Below are 13,456 nucleotides of genomic sequence, written 5' to 3' on the forward strand. Positions count from 1 at the left end.
CCTGGACAAATGCTTCTGAACTTTCCAATGTGGCCTAAAGATAAAGCTTCTTCAAAACTGGCGTCATTTGTAAGCTCAGCTTGTAAGCTTCTCATAGCCCAACTGTGGCGCACAACGAAAATTCCCACTCTCACGCAGCTCTTGCTGAAGATCGATCAATTATACCACGTCGAAGAACTCTCAGCCCTCTCACGTCAAAATATGCTCTCTTTCCTCCAGGTCTGGGAGGCTTGGCAGGCCTATAAGTCTAAACCTCAATTTTCAGTAGTGACTTCGCAGACGGCAGCATAGGGGAATGTAAGCCACCCCTCCCCCCCCTCCATTGAGATGAGTGACAGCTGTCTAACCATTCTTGCCACGGACTGAACGGATCTAAGACCAAAATCCTCTCCTATCTCCCCTTTCCTATTGTCTCTTAATCCCTCTAACTCTAATCTTGGAACTGAATTTCATGCGATAAAATACTTCTTGTTCCTTTGATACTTGTTGTTAAAAATTGTTGCATTTTAATACAGAAACCAGGCTACTAATTTAATTTGGGCTTTCCCAGTACCCGATGGTTCAGCTTATTAATTGGAAAGCCTAGACAACGCATAAGTAACTAGAGTCATAGAGTTAAAATGAGAAGCAGCTGATGCAAATGTAATTGTATAAGTTAAGACTGTGATTTCTGATGTATATGTATTTTTATTTTCTTTTGCTTCAATAAACAAAACATTAAAACAAACAAACATACATATACCCACATATATACACCTGTATATATACATACCGTATTTTTCGCTTTATAAGACGCACTTTTGTTACCCCAAATTTTGGGGGAAAGTAGGGGGTGCGTCTTATAAGCCGAATATACAGGGGGAGGGGGGGTGTATATATATATACACACTGCAGGGGCCAGGGGAGGTGGGGCAGCTCTGGAGCGCTGCTGGGTGCAAGTGAACGCTGCGGGCGGCAGCGTTAGATCTCTTGCTCCAGCTCATATAATATGCACAGCCGCTGTCCATTACCGTGGTGCTGAAACCGCACCGCAGTGACGGGCTGGGGCAGCGGTACATATTATATGAGCCTGCGCCCCCCTGTGATGGCACATGCCCCCCTGTGTTAAATATGGCCCCCATACTGCTGCTCATCCTAAAATAAAAAGCTTTACTTACCCCCTCCAGCGTTTCTCCCCGGTCTCCCTGCTTCCACTGTGATCAGGCACACAGAGATGATCTCACTCTGCTGTGCCGATCACATGACCACACCAAGAACCAGGAAGTGGAGGAACAGATGTACGGAGGGAGACAGGAGGGAGATCAGCGCTGCAGGAGGTAAGGAAAAAGTGTTTTATTTTACTATGGGCAGCAGCATGGGGGGGATATCTAACACAGGGGAACGTGTGCAATCCATAGGGGGCCATAGGCAGCACAGGGGAACATATGCAATCCATAGGGGGCCATAGTCAGCACAGGGGAACGTGTGCAATCCATAGGGGGCCATAGGCAGTACAGGGGAATGTGTGCAATCCATAGGGGGTCATAGGCAGCACAGGGGAACGTGTTCAATCCATAGGGGGCCTTAGGCAGCACAGGGGAACGTGTTCAATCCATAGGGGGCCTTAGGCAGCACAGGGGAACATGTGCAATCCATAGGGGGCCATAGGCAGCACAGAGGGACGTGTGCAATCCATAGGGTCCATAGGCAGCACAGGGAACGTGTGCAATCCATAGGGTGCCATAGGCAGCAAGGGGAATGTGTGCAATCCATAGGGGGCCATATGCAGCACAGGGGGACATGTTCAATCCATAGGGGGGCATAGGCAGCACAGAGGGACGTGTGCAATCCATAGGGGGCCATAGGCAGCACAGGGGAACGTATGAAATCCATAGGGGGCCATAGGCAGCATATGGGAATGTGTGCAATCCATAGGGGGCCATAGGCAGCACAGGGGAACGTGTTCAATACATAGGGGGCCATAGGCAGCACAGCGGAACATGTGCAATCCATAGGGGGCCATAGGCAGCACAGAGGGACGTGTGCAATCTTTAGGGGGCCATAGGCAGCACAGGGGAGCGTGTGCCAGCACAAGGGGGCTATATTCAATATAAGGGGGACATATCCAGATTAAGGGGGCTAATTTTAGGATGGGGGGCTATGAGGGACATATACCCTATATGATTTGTTAGACGGACACTGGCATTACAAGATGGACGCCATTTAACATTAAAAAAAAATAAATTCTCTTTTCCTTCACCAAATTTGGGGGTGCGTCTTATAATCAGGTGCGTCTTATAAAGCGAAAAATACGGTATATATACAAAGTTTTTCATTGTTCAGTCAGAATATAAAAAAAACCCGCACATGATCATAAAAAATGCACATGAACATAAGAATTCCAATGTACCGCATAAAGTATTAAAGCTGTGACATTAAAGACAGAAAATAGGCATAGGAAGAAGCCTAAAATTATCATTTTTCTTTATCCAAGTTGGTTTCAGTTATTTGTTATACAAAATAATTACCTATTTTCTGCATTTCCAAATATAACTTACAAATAGGACCAAAAAATACTGAGCGTTTAAGAAAACCAACAAATATTGTACTTAGTCAACATCAATAAATAACTTTGTTTAAAAAGTCTCGTTTATTACTTGAAAAAATCTTTAAAAACATATTCAAACAACGCAGACATTAGACAATACAAAAGTGGATGTGTGCGCATCACACCCCAAAATGATGATGGAATAATTACAAATGTATAAAAGACTGCATCAAATACCATATAAATCAAAAAGATGTGCACATAATTAAGTGTCCTCTTTAAATGCTAAATATATATAGATACTATTGCACGTCAAATAATATTATACGGGGAAAATTGCACATTAACAAATATTGCACATCATAAGTATCATTCCTGTAGTCATATTATATACTGTCACTACAGCCAATTACTGTCATGATTCGCCTCCCTATACACATGGCTAGGGGGCGGAGCCTTCTTTAGGGCCTCACTTCCGGCCCCTGGATGCCATAAAAGCTGACACTTCCAGTGAACCAGCGCCGGCTATAAGCTTAGCTCTGCTTTGCCTGTGATTGCTGGTCCTGTGAGTGATATCCTGATCTGTCTGTTCCTGTGCCCCCGTGCCCTTGTCTGTGTTCTGTCCCCTGGTCGTCCCTCCTGTCCTGTGTCCCCCCCTCCTATTTCCCCACTCGGTTGCTTCCTCTGGTACTGACCTTAGCCTGACTTTGGCTTTTCTTCTGCTCGCTCCTCCGGTCCTGCTTCTGCCCATATGGTGTTTGATCCAGCCTGTCTCAATATTCCTCACAAACCCTGCAGTTCTGCCTCTCAGCTGTGCTGATTAGGCAGTGCATGAGAACGCTGTGCATTTCCTTCCTGGTTCTCATTGCTCTGTGTAGTGTCGTCTGCTGCAGAGCTCTGGCTCCCCCTGGTGGCAGCATTACAATTACATCATCAAAGTAGCAAAACAATCATAATAAGAATAAAGTATAATACCTTACATAGTTAATGCTCACCCATCACAGGTTTCACAGATGCTTTGTCAGGGATGATTGGTAGCAGGAAATTCACCAGTCATGGATGGACGCCCGCACATGCTTAGTATGGCACAGCACTTCCCCATCATATGACTTCATGATGATGCGTTAGTCAGATGATTCATTCATTCAACCCAGCAGTTACGCCTCATTCATGCTACATACAGCAGCACATAGCACCATCCCGATCAGGCAGTCCATGACACCACGCTCAGCTGTTCTAATCAGGTGATCATTCAATCCAATCTTCCCATAGATCGCATACCCTCACCTTGATAGTCAGCTCCGGTTGTTCTCAAATAGAGAACTAAGAAGATATACACAAATGCCCTAGTTTAAATAGGAAACACCAAGTAACAATAAATCGCAGCATGGGGCATCAGTATATACTGAATAACTTGTGGGCCATAAAAAAATATAATATAAAAAAGGATAGATATATATATATATATATATACATATACATACACACACTGTATTTTTCGCTTTATAAGACGCACTTTTGTTCCCCCAAATTTTGGGGGAAAGTAGGGGGTGCGTCTTATAATCCGAATATACGGGGGGGGGGTAATAAAAAAATATACTGCAGGGTCCAGGGGAGGTGGGGGCAGGCTCTGGAGCGGTGCTGGGAGCTTGTGAAAGCTGCAGGAGGGAGCCTTTGATCTCCTGCTCCCGCTCATATAATATGCACTGCCGCTGTCTATCACCGTGGTGCTGAAACCGCATTGCGGTGATGGGCTGGGGCAGCGGTGCATTTTATATGTGCCTGCGCCTCCCTTTGATGGCACATAATCCCCCCTGTGTTAGATATGGCCCCTATACTGCTGCCCATAGTAAAATAAAAAAAGCTTTACTTACCTCCAGCGCTGATGTCCTGGTGTCTTTGCTGCCGCTGTGATCAGGCACGCAGAGATGAATTCACTCTGCTGTGCTGATCAAATGACCGGCACAGAGAACCAGGAAGTGGAGGAGGAGCAGCAGCACGGAGGGAGACACGAGGAGGGACAGCGCTGAGAAGGTAAGGAAAGAGTGTTTTATTTTACTATGGGCAGCAGCATGGGGGCCATATCTAACACAGGGGAGGTGTGCCATCTATAGTGACCATGGGCAGCATACATGGGGGCCATATCTAAAACGGGAGGTGTGCCATCTATAGGGGCCATGTGCAGCACACATGGGGGTCATATCTAACACAGGGGAGGTGTGCCATCTATAGGGGCCATGGGCAGCACAGGGGGACGTGTGCAATCCATAGGGGACCATGGGCAGCACAGGGGAACATGTGTAATCCATAGGGGGCCATGGGCAGCACAGGGGGACATGTGCCATATATAGGGGACATGTGCCAGCAACAGGGGATGTGTGTCATCACTGGGCAACATGTGGCATCACTGGGGGACGTGTCCCAGCACACGGGGCTATATTCAATATAAGGGGGCCATATCCAGATTAAGAGGGACTAATTTTAGGATGGGGGGCTATGAGGGACATATAGCCTATATGATTTGTTAGACGGACACTGGCATTATAAGATGGACCCCATTTAACATTAAAAAAAATTCTCTTTTCCTTCACCAAATTTGGGGGTGCGTCTTATAATCAGGTGCGTCTTATAAAGCGAAAAATACGGTACACACTATAAAAAAAACAATATTAGGAAAATCACATCTTTCTGATTTATATGGTACTAGCTGTACTACCCGGCTTCGCCCAGGTTAATAACTGTTGTTAACAAAATAGAATGTATTAACAAAAATGTATTCTGCACACAAAAACCACAAAACAAATACATAGAAATGTAATTATTAAAAGGCAAAAACTAAGCTAATAGAAGCATTTCACAACATATATTTCATCACCACAGATATTCCACACAGAATTAGCTAAATTGGTCAAGTAATGTGCTCCGTCTGTCTCTTTCCAGGTCTGTCTCTATCTCTCGGTCTCTTTCCCTGTCTGTCTGTCTCTCTGTCTGTCTATCAGTCTCCCCACCGACATCTTATTACCTCACATATAAGCTTCTTATACTATGAATGTCTTCTGTTCCTATAGCAACCAATCACAGCTCCTACTAATAACCTGTAGTTCCAGGCTCCATTTACTTTAACGGAGGCATGTTTTTTGGAGAGTAACTGTAAAGCGTGTGGTTAAATTTTCCTGTCAAACATAGTCTACGACGTTCCGTGGGTCACATGAGGTGTCTGTGCAAAATTTTGTGATTGTAAATGCGACGGTGTGGATACACTTTTCGTTTCACTTTTTCCCCATTATGTAGATAGGGGCAAAATTGATTGGTAAATTGGAACGCGCGGGGTTAACATTTCGCCTTACAACATAGCCTATGACGCTCTCGGGGTCCAGACGTGTGTGTGCAAAATTTTGTGGCTGTAGCTGCGACGATGCAGATGCCAATCCCGGACATACACACACACACATACAGCTTTATATATTAAATTTGATGCAGTCTGTTATACATTTGTAAATAACTGATATTCCATCATCATTGGGGTGTGATGCTCACACCTCCACTTTTGTATTGTCTAATGTCGGTGTTGTTTGAATATGTTTTTAAAGATTTTTTTCAACTAATAAACAAGACTTCTTAAACAAAGTTATTTATTGATGTTGTCCAAGTACTATATTTGTTGGCTTTCTTTTATTCATTATACAAAAGATAGTGCATACATTTTTAAAAAGAAAATGTCATACCCCAAAATGCTATTTTTCTGCAGATATCAGGATACTCTTCAGGTAAATAGTATTTAAATCCCATTTAGTCCTCTTACTGGAGTAGTGATGACAGGGAGAAAATGAAGTTTTATTCTTTATACAGCTGCTCACTTCCAGTCATTACGGCGGCACAGTACAAAGTGAACGTGCGGCAATCACTCTCCAGCACTTTGAGTGACAGCCTGATTTATACACACAGGCTGGACACATACAGTACTGAGTAGATTGATCTTGTTCCAGGCGTGATTACAGTATAGTGAGCAATGACTGTAACAGCTCCCTACATCGTCATGATGACTATAGAATATAATTTCATTTTCTCCAGGCAGCCACTACAGTAATGCATTCAAGCATGATTTAAATGCTGTTCAGTTTCAGATTACCACTACATCTGCAGGTCTAGGTTTTTGAACGTGACAGGCTCCTTTTAACCCCTTCAGCCCCCGGGCACTTTCCGTTTTTGCGTTTTTGTTTTTTGCTCCCCTTCTTCTGAGAGGCGTAATATTTTTATTTTTCCATCAATCTTGCCATATGAGGGCTTGTTTTTTGCGGGACGAGTTGTACTTTTAAATGAAACCATAAGTTTTACCATATAGTGTACTGGAAAACGGCAAAAAAATTCCAAGTGCGGAAAAATTGCAAAAAAAGTGTGATCGTACAATAGTTTTTGGGATATTTTATTCACTGTGTTCACTATATGGTAAAACTGAGGTATCTATGTGATGCCTCAGGTCGGTGCGAGTTTGTAGACACCAAACATGTATAGGTTTACTTGTATCTAAGGGGTTAAAAAAAATTCACAAGTTTGTCCAATAAAAGTGGCGCACGTTTTGCGCCATTTTCCGACACACGTAGCGTTCTTATTTTTAAGGATCTATGGCTCAGTGATGGCTTATTTTTTGCGTCTCGAGCTGACGTTTATAATGGTACCATTTTTGCGCAGATGCTACGTTTTGATCGCCTGTTATTGCATTTTGCGTAAAACTTGCGGCGACCAAAAAACGTAATTTTGGCGTTTGGAATTTTTTTGCGACTACGCCGTTTACCAATCAGATTAATTGATTTTATATTTTGATAGATCGGGCATTTCTGAACGCGGCGATACCAAATATGTGTATATTTATTTATTTTTTAACCCTTTAATTGTCAATGGGGGGAAAGGGGGGTGATTTGAACTTTTAGGTTTTTTTGTTTTTTTTTTATTTTTTAAAACTTTTTTTTTTACTTTTTTTTTTTATTTTACTAGTCCCCCTAGGGGGCTATAGCGATCAGCAATCCGATTGCTGATCGCTATCTGCTGATCACAGCTATACCTCTGTAATCAGCAGATTCAGTCACTTTGGTTTTCCCTCTGCTCTCGGCCGAGGGAAAATGAAAGTGAAACATCGTAGCAGCAGGCGTCATCACATGACCCTGTGCTACGATGGCAACCACCGATAGTCACGTGATAACACACGTGACTTCCGGTGGGGGCGGCGGTGAGTAACAAACATGGCCGCGCGCATTTAAATCTTGCTGCCAGACTTTGGCAGCAAGATTTAAGGGGTTAATGGCCGCGGGTGGAAGCGATTCCACCCGCGGCTAGCAGGCACACATGTCAGCTGTTGAAAACAGCTGATATGTGTGCCGATCCACGCCGCCTGCCCGCGGCAGGGGGCGGGGCTTAACGGGACACGATCCTTGACGGATAGATCCGTCCAGGGTCGTGAAGGGGTTAAAAAATAACTATCCAGCAGGTGAAATAGGAAATTGATGCCTTTTAATACTTAAGTAAATATATTTCTAAAGGTGCTATTGACATGAATTTCTCACCAGATGTCAGTAACAACCCATCCAATCCACACGAGCAAACAAATCAAACCGTAGATGTCCATAAATGTAACAATGTGTAATAATGAGAACTGACACAGGGAATAAGCATCGAACATGCTTACTAAAACTTATCTCATACTTTGTACAAAAGCCTTTGCTGGTGATGACAGCTTTAAGATACCTCCTATATGGAGAAACTGGTCGCATGCATTGCTCAGGTGTGACTTTGGCCCATTCATCCCCAAAAAGACTGCTCAAATCCTGAAGGTTATTTGGGCTCCTTCTATGAATGCTGAACTTTAGTTCCTTCCATAAATATTCTATTGGCTTGGTTATTCTAGCAGCTTTATTTTCGTTCTCTGAAAGCAATTGAGAGTTTCCTTGGCTGTGTGTTTGGGATCAACGTCTTGCTGAAATATACATCCTTGTTTCTATGTCACCCAGGGTTATGGGGTACTCTGTCCCGGGCAGTGTATAAATGGGGAATGTTACTTTGGTGGCCGTTGCCCAGTACTGTGCTCTGGGTGCTTTTTGAGAAACGGGATATTTACAAGGGATTGTTGAATAAAGTTTATTCGTGACACCACTTGCGGTGTTGCGGCTATAGGGATGGAGCAGCCGCTGCACAATATTCACTACTGGTGCTGGTGGCAACCTGGATGTTAGGCCCTCCGCAAGCAGGGCCGGGCCCCAGAGGGTAGGTGATGTGATGGGTGTCGGAAGAAGGTAGGCCACACAAGGGTTTCAGTGCAACTGGTTCTTTACTCACTTTCTGGTGGTAACTGGTCACCCGAGGCTGGCTGGTCTTAACCGCAGGTCCCCTTAGTCCCAGTGCCGGTTTAGTGACCTTGTGGCTTCTTTCCCTCGCACCTGTCTTTGGTTGGTGGGTCCCCGTGGCATAGAGCGGCTGGGGGTCCCCTCCTGGTTGTCTTCTTCAGCAGTCAGTATGACGGTAGCATGAACCCTGTGGGGTTGGAGTCTCTGGTCCTGTCCCCGGTTCTCCCTTTGCTACCGAGTCCCGAACTTCAAGGTCAGTGAGGTCCTTGATGGCCCTCTCACTGTGCAGATTTTTCAGGTCTGCCTGCAGCCTGACCTAGGATTCTGTACCCCGTTGGTGCGTAGTTCCGGGAGTACTCCACCGGCAACTAACCGCCTGGGCCCTCAGATCACTGTTCACTCCGGTCAGTCCGTCTGCTCACTTTCACTCCTCTACTAAAACTCGACTGTGTCCTCTGTCTGACTGTCCACTATCTGCCCCTCCCACCTGGTTGACTAGTGGTCCCTAACTGTATGTTTTTGGAGTGTGGGAGGAAACCGGAGTAACCGGAGGAAATCCACACAAACACAGGGTAAACATGCAAACTCCTTGCAGATGGTGTCCTTGGTTGGAATTGAACCCAGGACCCCAGCGCTGCAAGACTGCAGTGCTAACCACTGAGCCACCATGAAGTTTGTCAGTGCCGTATGATTTAAAACGACCTCATACCGTGATGTTCCCACCTCCAAACTTCCCTGTTATATGGTATCTTTGGGGTGATATGCAGTGCCTTTTGGCCTCCAAACATGGTGTATTATGGCATCCAGAGAGTTCAATTTTGGCATCATCTTCTATATCTTTGGCATCATCATCTATATTTTCGCACTATTTCACAGACTTGCCTAAATGTAGAACAAACTTAAACCTCTCTTGAAAAGGCTTTCTGTTCATCAATAGAGCCTTGCGTGGTGAGCGTGCATACTGGCCATGGAGGCTGAGTGCATAAGGTTGGTTTCACTCACATCAGCGTTTTTTTGCCTAACGGCAAAAATACTATCAACGCATCTTATCGGATCCGTTGTGTGCTCAATGCATTTTCAATGGACTTGCGGTAAGATGCGTTTGCATGCGTTACTGTCCGGATCCGGTAATTTGCGGTATTTTATCTTGATACAAAAACGCAACATGTTGCGTTTTTGTATAAAGATAAAATACTGCATCTCACCGGATCTGGTACATTGCGGCGCGCTCTGCAATGCTTTTCAATGAGCGCCGGATCCGTTTTGTACCGCAATTCACCGCATCTGATTTGCAGGATCCGGTTTCCAGTACTGAGCATGCCCAGAAAGTAGGAAAACAAAGATATATTGAAGTATATATACCAAGGAGCATCCAAATTGTCTCAGAAGTGCATGAACACCCCAGAGTTTTGACCAAATGTAAGTTTTGTCACACTGTACTTTTATAATGGACTGCTTTATTTTTTTTTGTTCTAATGTACAGTCATGGCCAAACATTTTGAGAATGCTACAAATATTAATTTTTACAAAGTCTGCTTACGTTTTTCTAATGGCAATTTGCATATACTCCAGAATGTCATAAAGAGTGATCAGCTTAACAGCAATTACTTGCAAAGTCAATATTGGCTAAGAAAATGAACTTTAACCCCCAAAACACATTTCAACATCATTGCATTCCTGCCTTAAAAGGAGCAGCTAACATTGTTTTAGTGATTGTTCCATTAACACAGGTGTGGGTGTTGATGAGGACAGGGCTAGCGATCAGTCATGATTAAGTAAGAATGACCCCACTGGAGACTTTAAAAGGAGGCTGGTGCTTGGTATCATTGTTTCTCTTCAGTTAACCATGGTTATCTCTAAAGAAACACGTGCAGCCATCATTGCTCTGCACAAAAATGGCCTAACAGGGAAGAGTATCGCAGCTACAAAGATTACACCTCAGTCAACAATATATCGCATCATCAAGAACTTCAAGGAGAGAGCTTCCATTGTTGCCAAAAAGGCTCCAGGGCCCCCAAGAAGGACCAGAAAACACTAGGACCGTATCTTAAAACTGTTTCAGCTGCGGGATCGGACTACCAACAGTGCCGAGCTAGCTCAGCAATGGCAGCAGGCTGGTGTGAGTGCTTCTGCACGTACTGTGAGGCGGAGACTGCTTGAGCAAGGCCTGGTTTCAAGGAGGGCAGCAAAGAAGCCACTTCTCTCCAGAAAAAACATCAGGGACCGACTGATATTCTGCAAAAGGTACAGGGAGTGGACTGCTGAGGACTGGGGTAAAGTCATTTTCTCAGATGAATCCCCTTTTCGATTGTTTGGGACATCTGGAAAACAGCTTATTAGGAGAAGAAGAGGGGAGCGCTACCACCAGTCTTGTCTCATGCCAACTGTTAAGCATCCTGAAACGATTCATGTGTGGGGTTGCTTCTCAGCCAAGGGAATCGGCTCACTCATAGTCTTGCCTAAAAACACAGCCATGAACAAAGAATGGTACCAGAATGTCCTCCAAGAGCAACTTCTCCCAACTGTCCAAGAGCAGTTTGGCACCCAACAATGCCTTTTCCAGCATGATGGAGCACCTTGCCATAAAGCAAAGGTGATCACTAAATGGCTCATGGAACAAAACAGAGATTTTGGGTCCATGGCCTGGAAAGTCCCCAGATTTTAATCCCATTGAGAACTTGTGGGCAAACATCAAGAGACGGGTGGACAAACAAAAACCAACAAATTGTGGCAAAATGCAAGCATTGCTTATGCAAGAATGGACAGCTATCAGTCAGGATTTGATCCAGAAGTTGATTGAGAGCATGCCAGGGAGAATTGCAGAGGTCCTGAAGAAGAAGGGTCAACACTGCAAATATTGACTTGCTGCATTAACTCATTCTGTCAATATAACCTTTTGGTACTCATGATTGCAATTATATTTCTGTATGTGATATAAACATCAGACAAACAATTAAAAACCAGAGGGCAACAGATCATGTGAAAATATAATTTTGGGGTCATTCTCAAAAACGTTTGGCCATGACTGTACTTTCTTTATACCTTCACAGCTGCTGACCTCCCAGCCCAGGAGCCAGTAATCGCCCCAAGTTTGGCACCCCAAATCTTCAAAACAGTGAGTATATTTAAATTGTACAAATTTCTACATGCTTTAATCCCTTCAGCCCCCGGGCATTTTGCATTTTTCCAGATTTTTTTTTCCGCTCTTTCTTCCGAGAGCCGTAACTTTTTAATTTTTCTGTCAATCTTGCCATATAAGGGCTTGTTTTTTTGCAGGATGAGTTGTAGTTTTAAATTAAATCATAAGTTTTACCATATAGTGTACCGGAAAACAGCAAAAAAATTCCAAGTGCAGAAAAATTGCAAAAAAAGTGTGATCTTACAATAGTTTTTGGGATATTTTATTCACCGTTGTCATGAACAGCCGGGGGAGTCACTCAGATATCCCGCAGCTGTTCGCCAATTTGTCACAAACCACGACTAATCTCTAGCGCCCCTCTTGCCGGCAGGCCACTTTTGGTACTGCAGGACAATGAACAGAATGAGGCTGCTGAGCTAATAATGCCAAATATTGGAGGTCTCACTGCAAGGGTAAATGTATATATCACCGAATCCCGCTAATGAAATATATATATATATATATATATATATATATATATATATATATATATATATATATATACACATATACATACATACACACCTTGGCACCCTTAATGATAACATTCTAATAATTCTATGCAATAATAATTACGCTGAAACCACCCAGCTTTTCAGGTTAGCTGGGGACCCGTTTCAGATAGCATAAGGCCCTTCGGGTTTTTTGATTCGTATATAAAGCATGAGGAAAGAAACTATTAAATTTTATATATTTAATCCGAAAATAGGCAGTGTTTAAAAAATATACAAGAATTTACAAAAGGGAACAATACAAATAGTACAGACAGTTATATAAAAATAAAAGGTATAAACGTGAAACTTACTAAACTCGTGCCCTAGAGGTGACGTCTGAATTTAAGGAGTGGAGGGACTCCAAGAGAAGAAGATGGTATAATCGGCCAGCATCACCCTTACTGATGCCCTCCAGTACTGACTGACCCCATCCAGGAGCTAGTCTCTCTTTTGCCTTAGGTAACCCCCCTTCTCTGTGACCTCATTTTAAAGGCTCTTGTGGGCTGTGCCGAGATTGTCACAAGGTTCCTTAATTCTAGCTTTTCACATATCTTTGCCCCTGGGCCACACAGGTGAAAGATATTAGCGTCATATTTTAGCTCTCGATTTTACATTTACATAGATACCAAACACCATGCATCTAGTACGATTTCACTGGCCAATACTAATTTGTCGTGATACCGGCGATCTCCCTGTCAAGCGAAACGGTGCGCTCCACAGGGATTCTGGCAATATGCTTTTAATTTTTCTAGCATTAACGTAGCGCTTAAAAACTGTTTTGGAAGTTTTCCCTCCAATAGAACAAAGTATTGTCTTTCTCTGCATCTTTTGGCTGTAGTTCTACCATTACCCAAAGCCATAAATACCTAAATTTTCAGGCCGATCAGATAATCGTCATCACGATCTGTGGATGATGGCCAAG

General features: G+C 43.7%; 1 protein-coding gene across 4 annotated transcripts in view; it reads right to left on the minus strand.

The window, feature by feature from the left end:
• FANCE (FA complementation group E) overlaps positions 1 to 13,456 on the minus strand; it is a 194,545-nt gene that overhangs the window by 103,833 nt on the left and 77,256 nt on the right. Inside the window, exon 1 of one of the 4 annotated variants that reach the window (XM_075333855.1) lies at positions 3,223 to 3,401. The exons of the other annotated variants lie outside the window; for them this stretch is intronic. Within the exon in view, the coding sequence (XP_075189970.1) occupies positions 3,223 to 3,278 (56 nt within the window). The 5' untranslated portion in view covers positions 3,279 to 3,401. Of the gene's footprint in view, positions 1 to 3,222; positions 3,402 to 13,456 lie in introns of those variants that run through there. 4 annotated transcript variants of the gene reach the window in all.

This window comes from Anomaloglossus baeobatrachus, chromosome 2, assembly GCF_048569485.1.
Source record: "Anomaloglossus baeobatrachus isolate aAnoBae1 chromosome 2, aAnoBae1.hap1, whole genome shotgun sequence".
NCBI lineage: Eukaryota > Metazoa > Chordata > Amphibia > Anura > Aromobatidae > Anomaloglossus > Anomaloglossus baeobatrachus.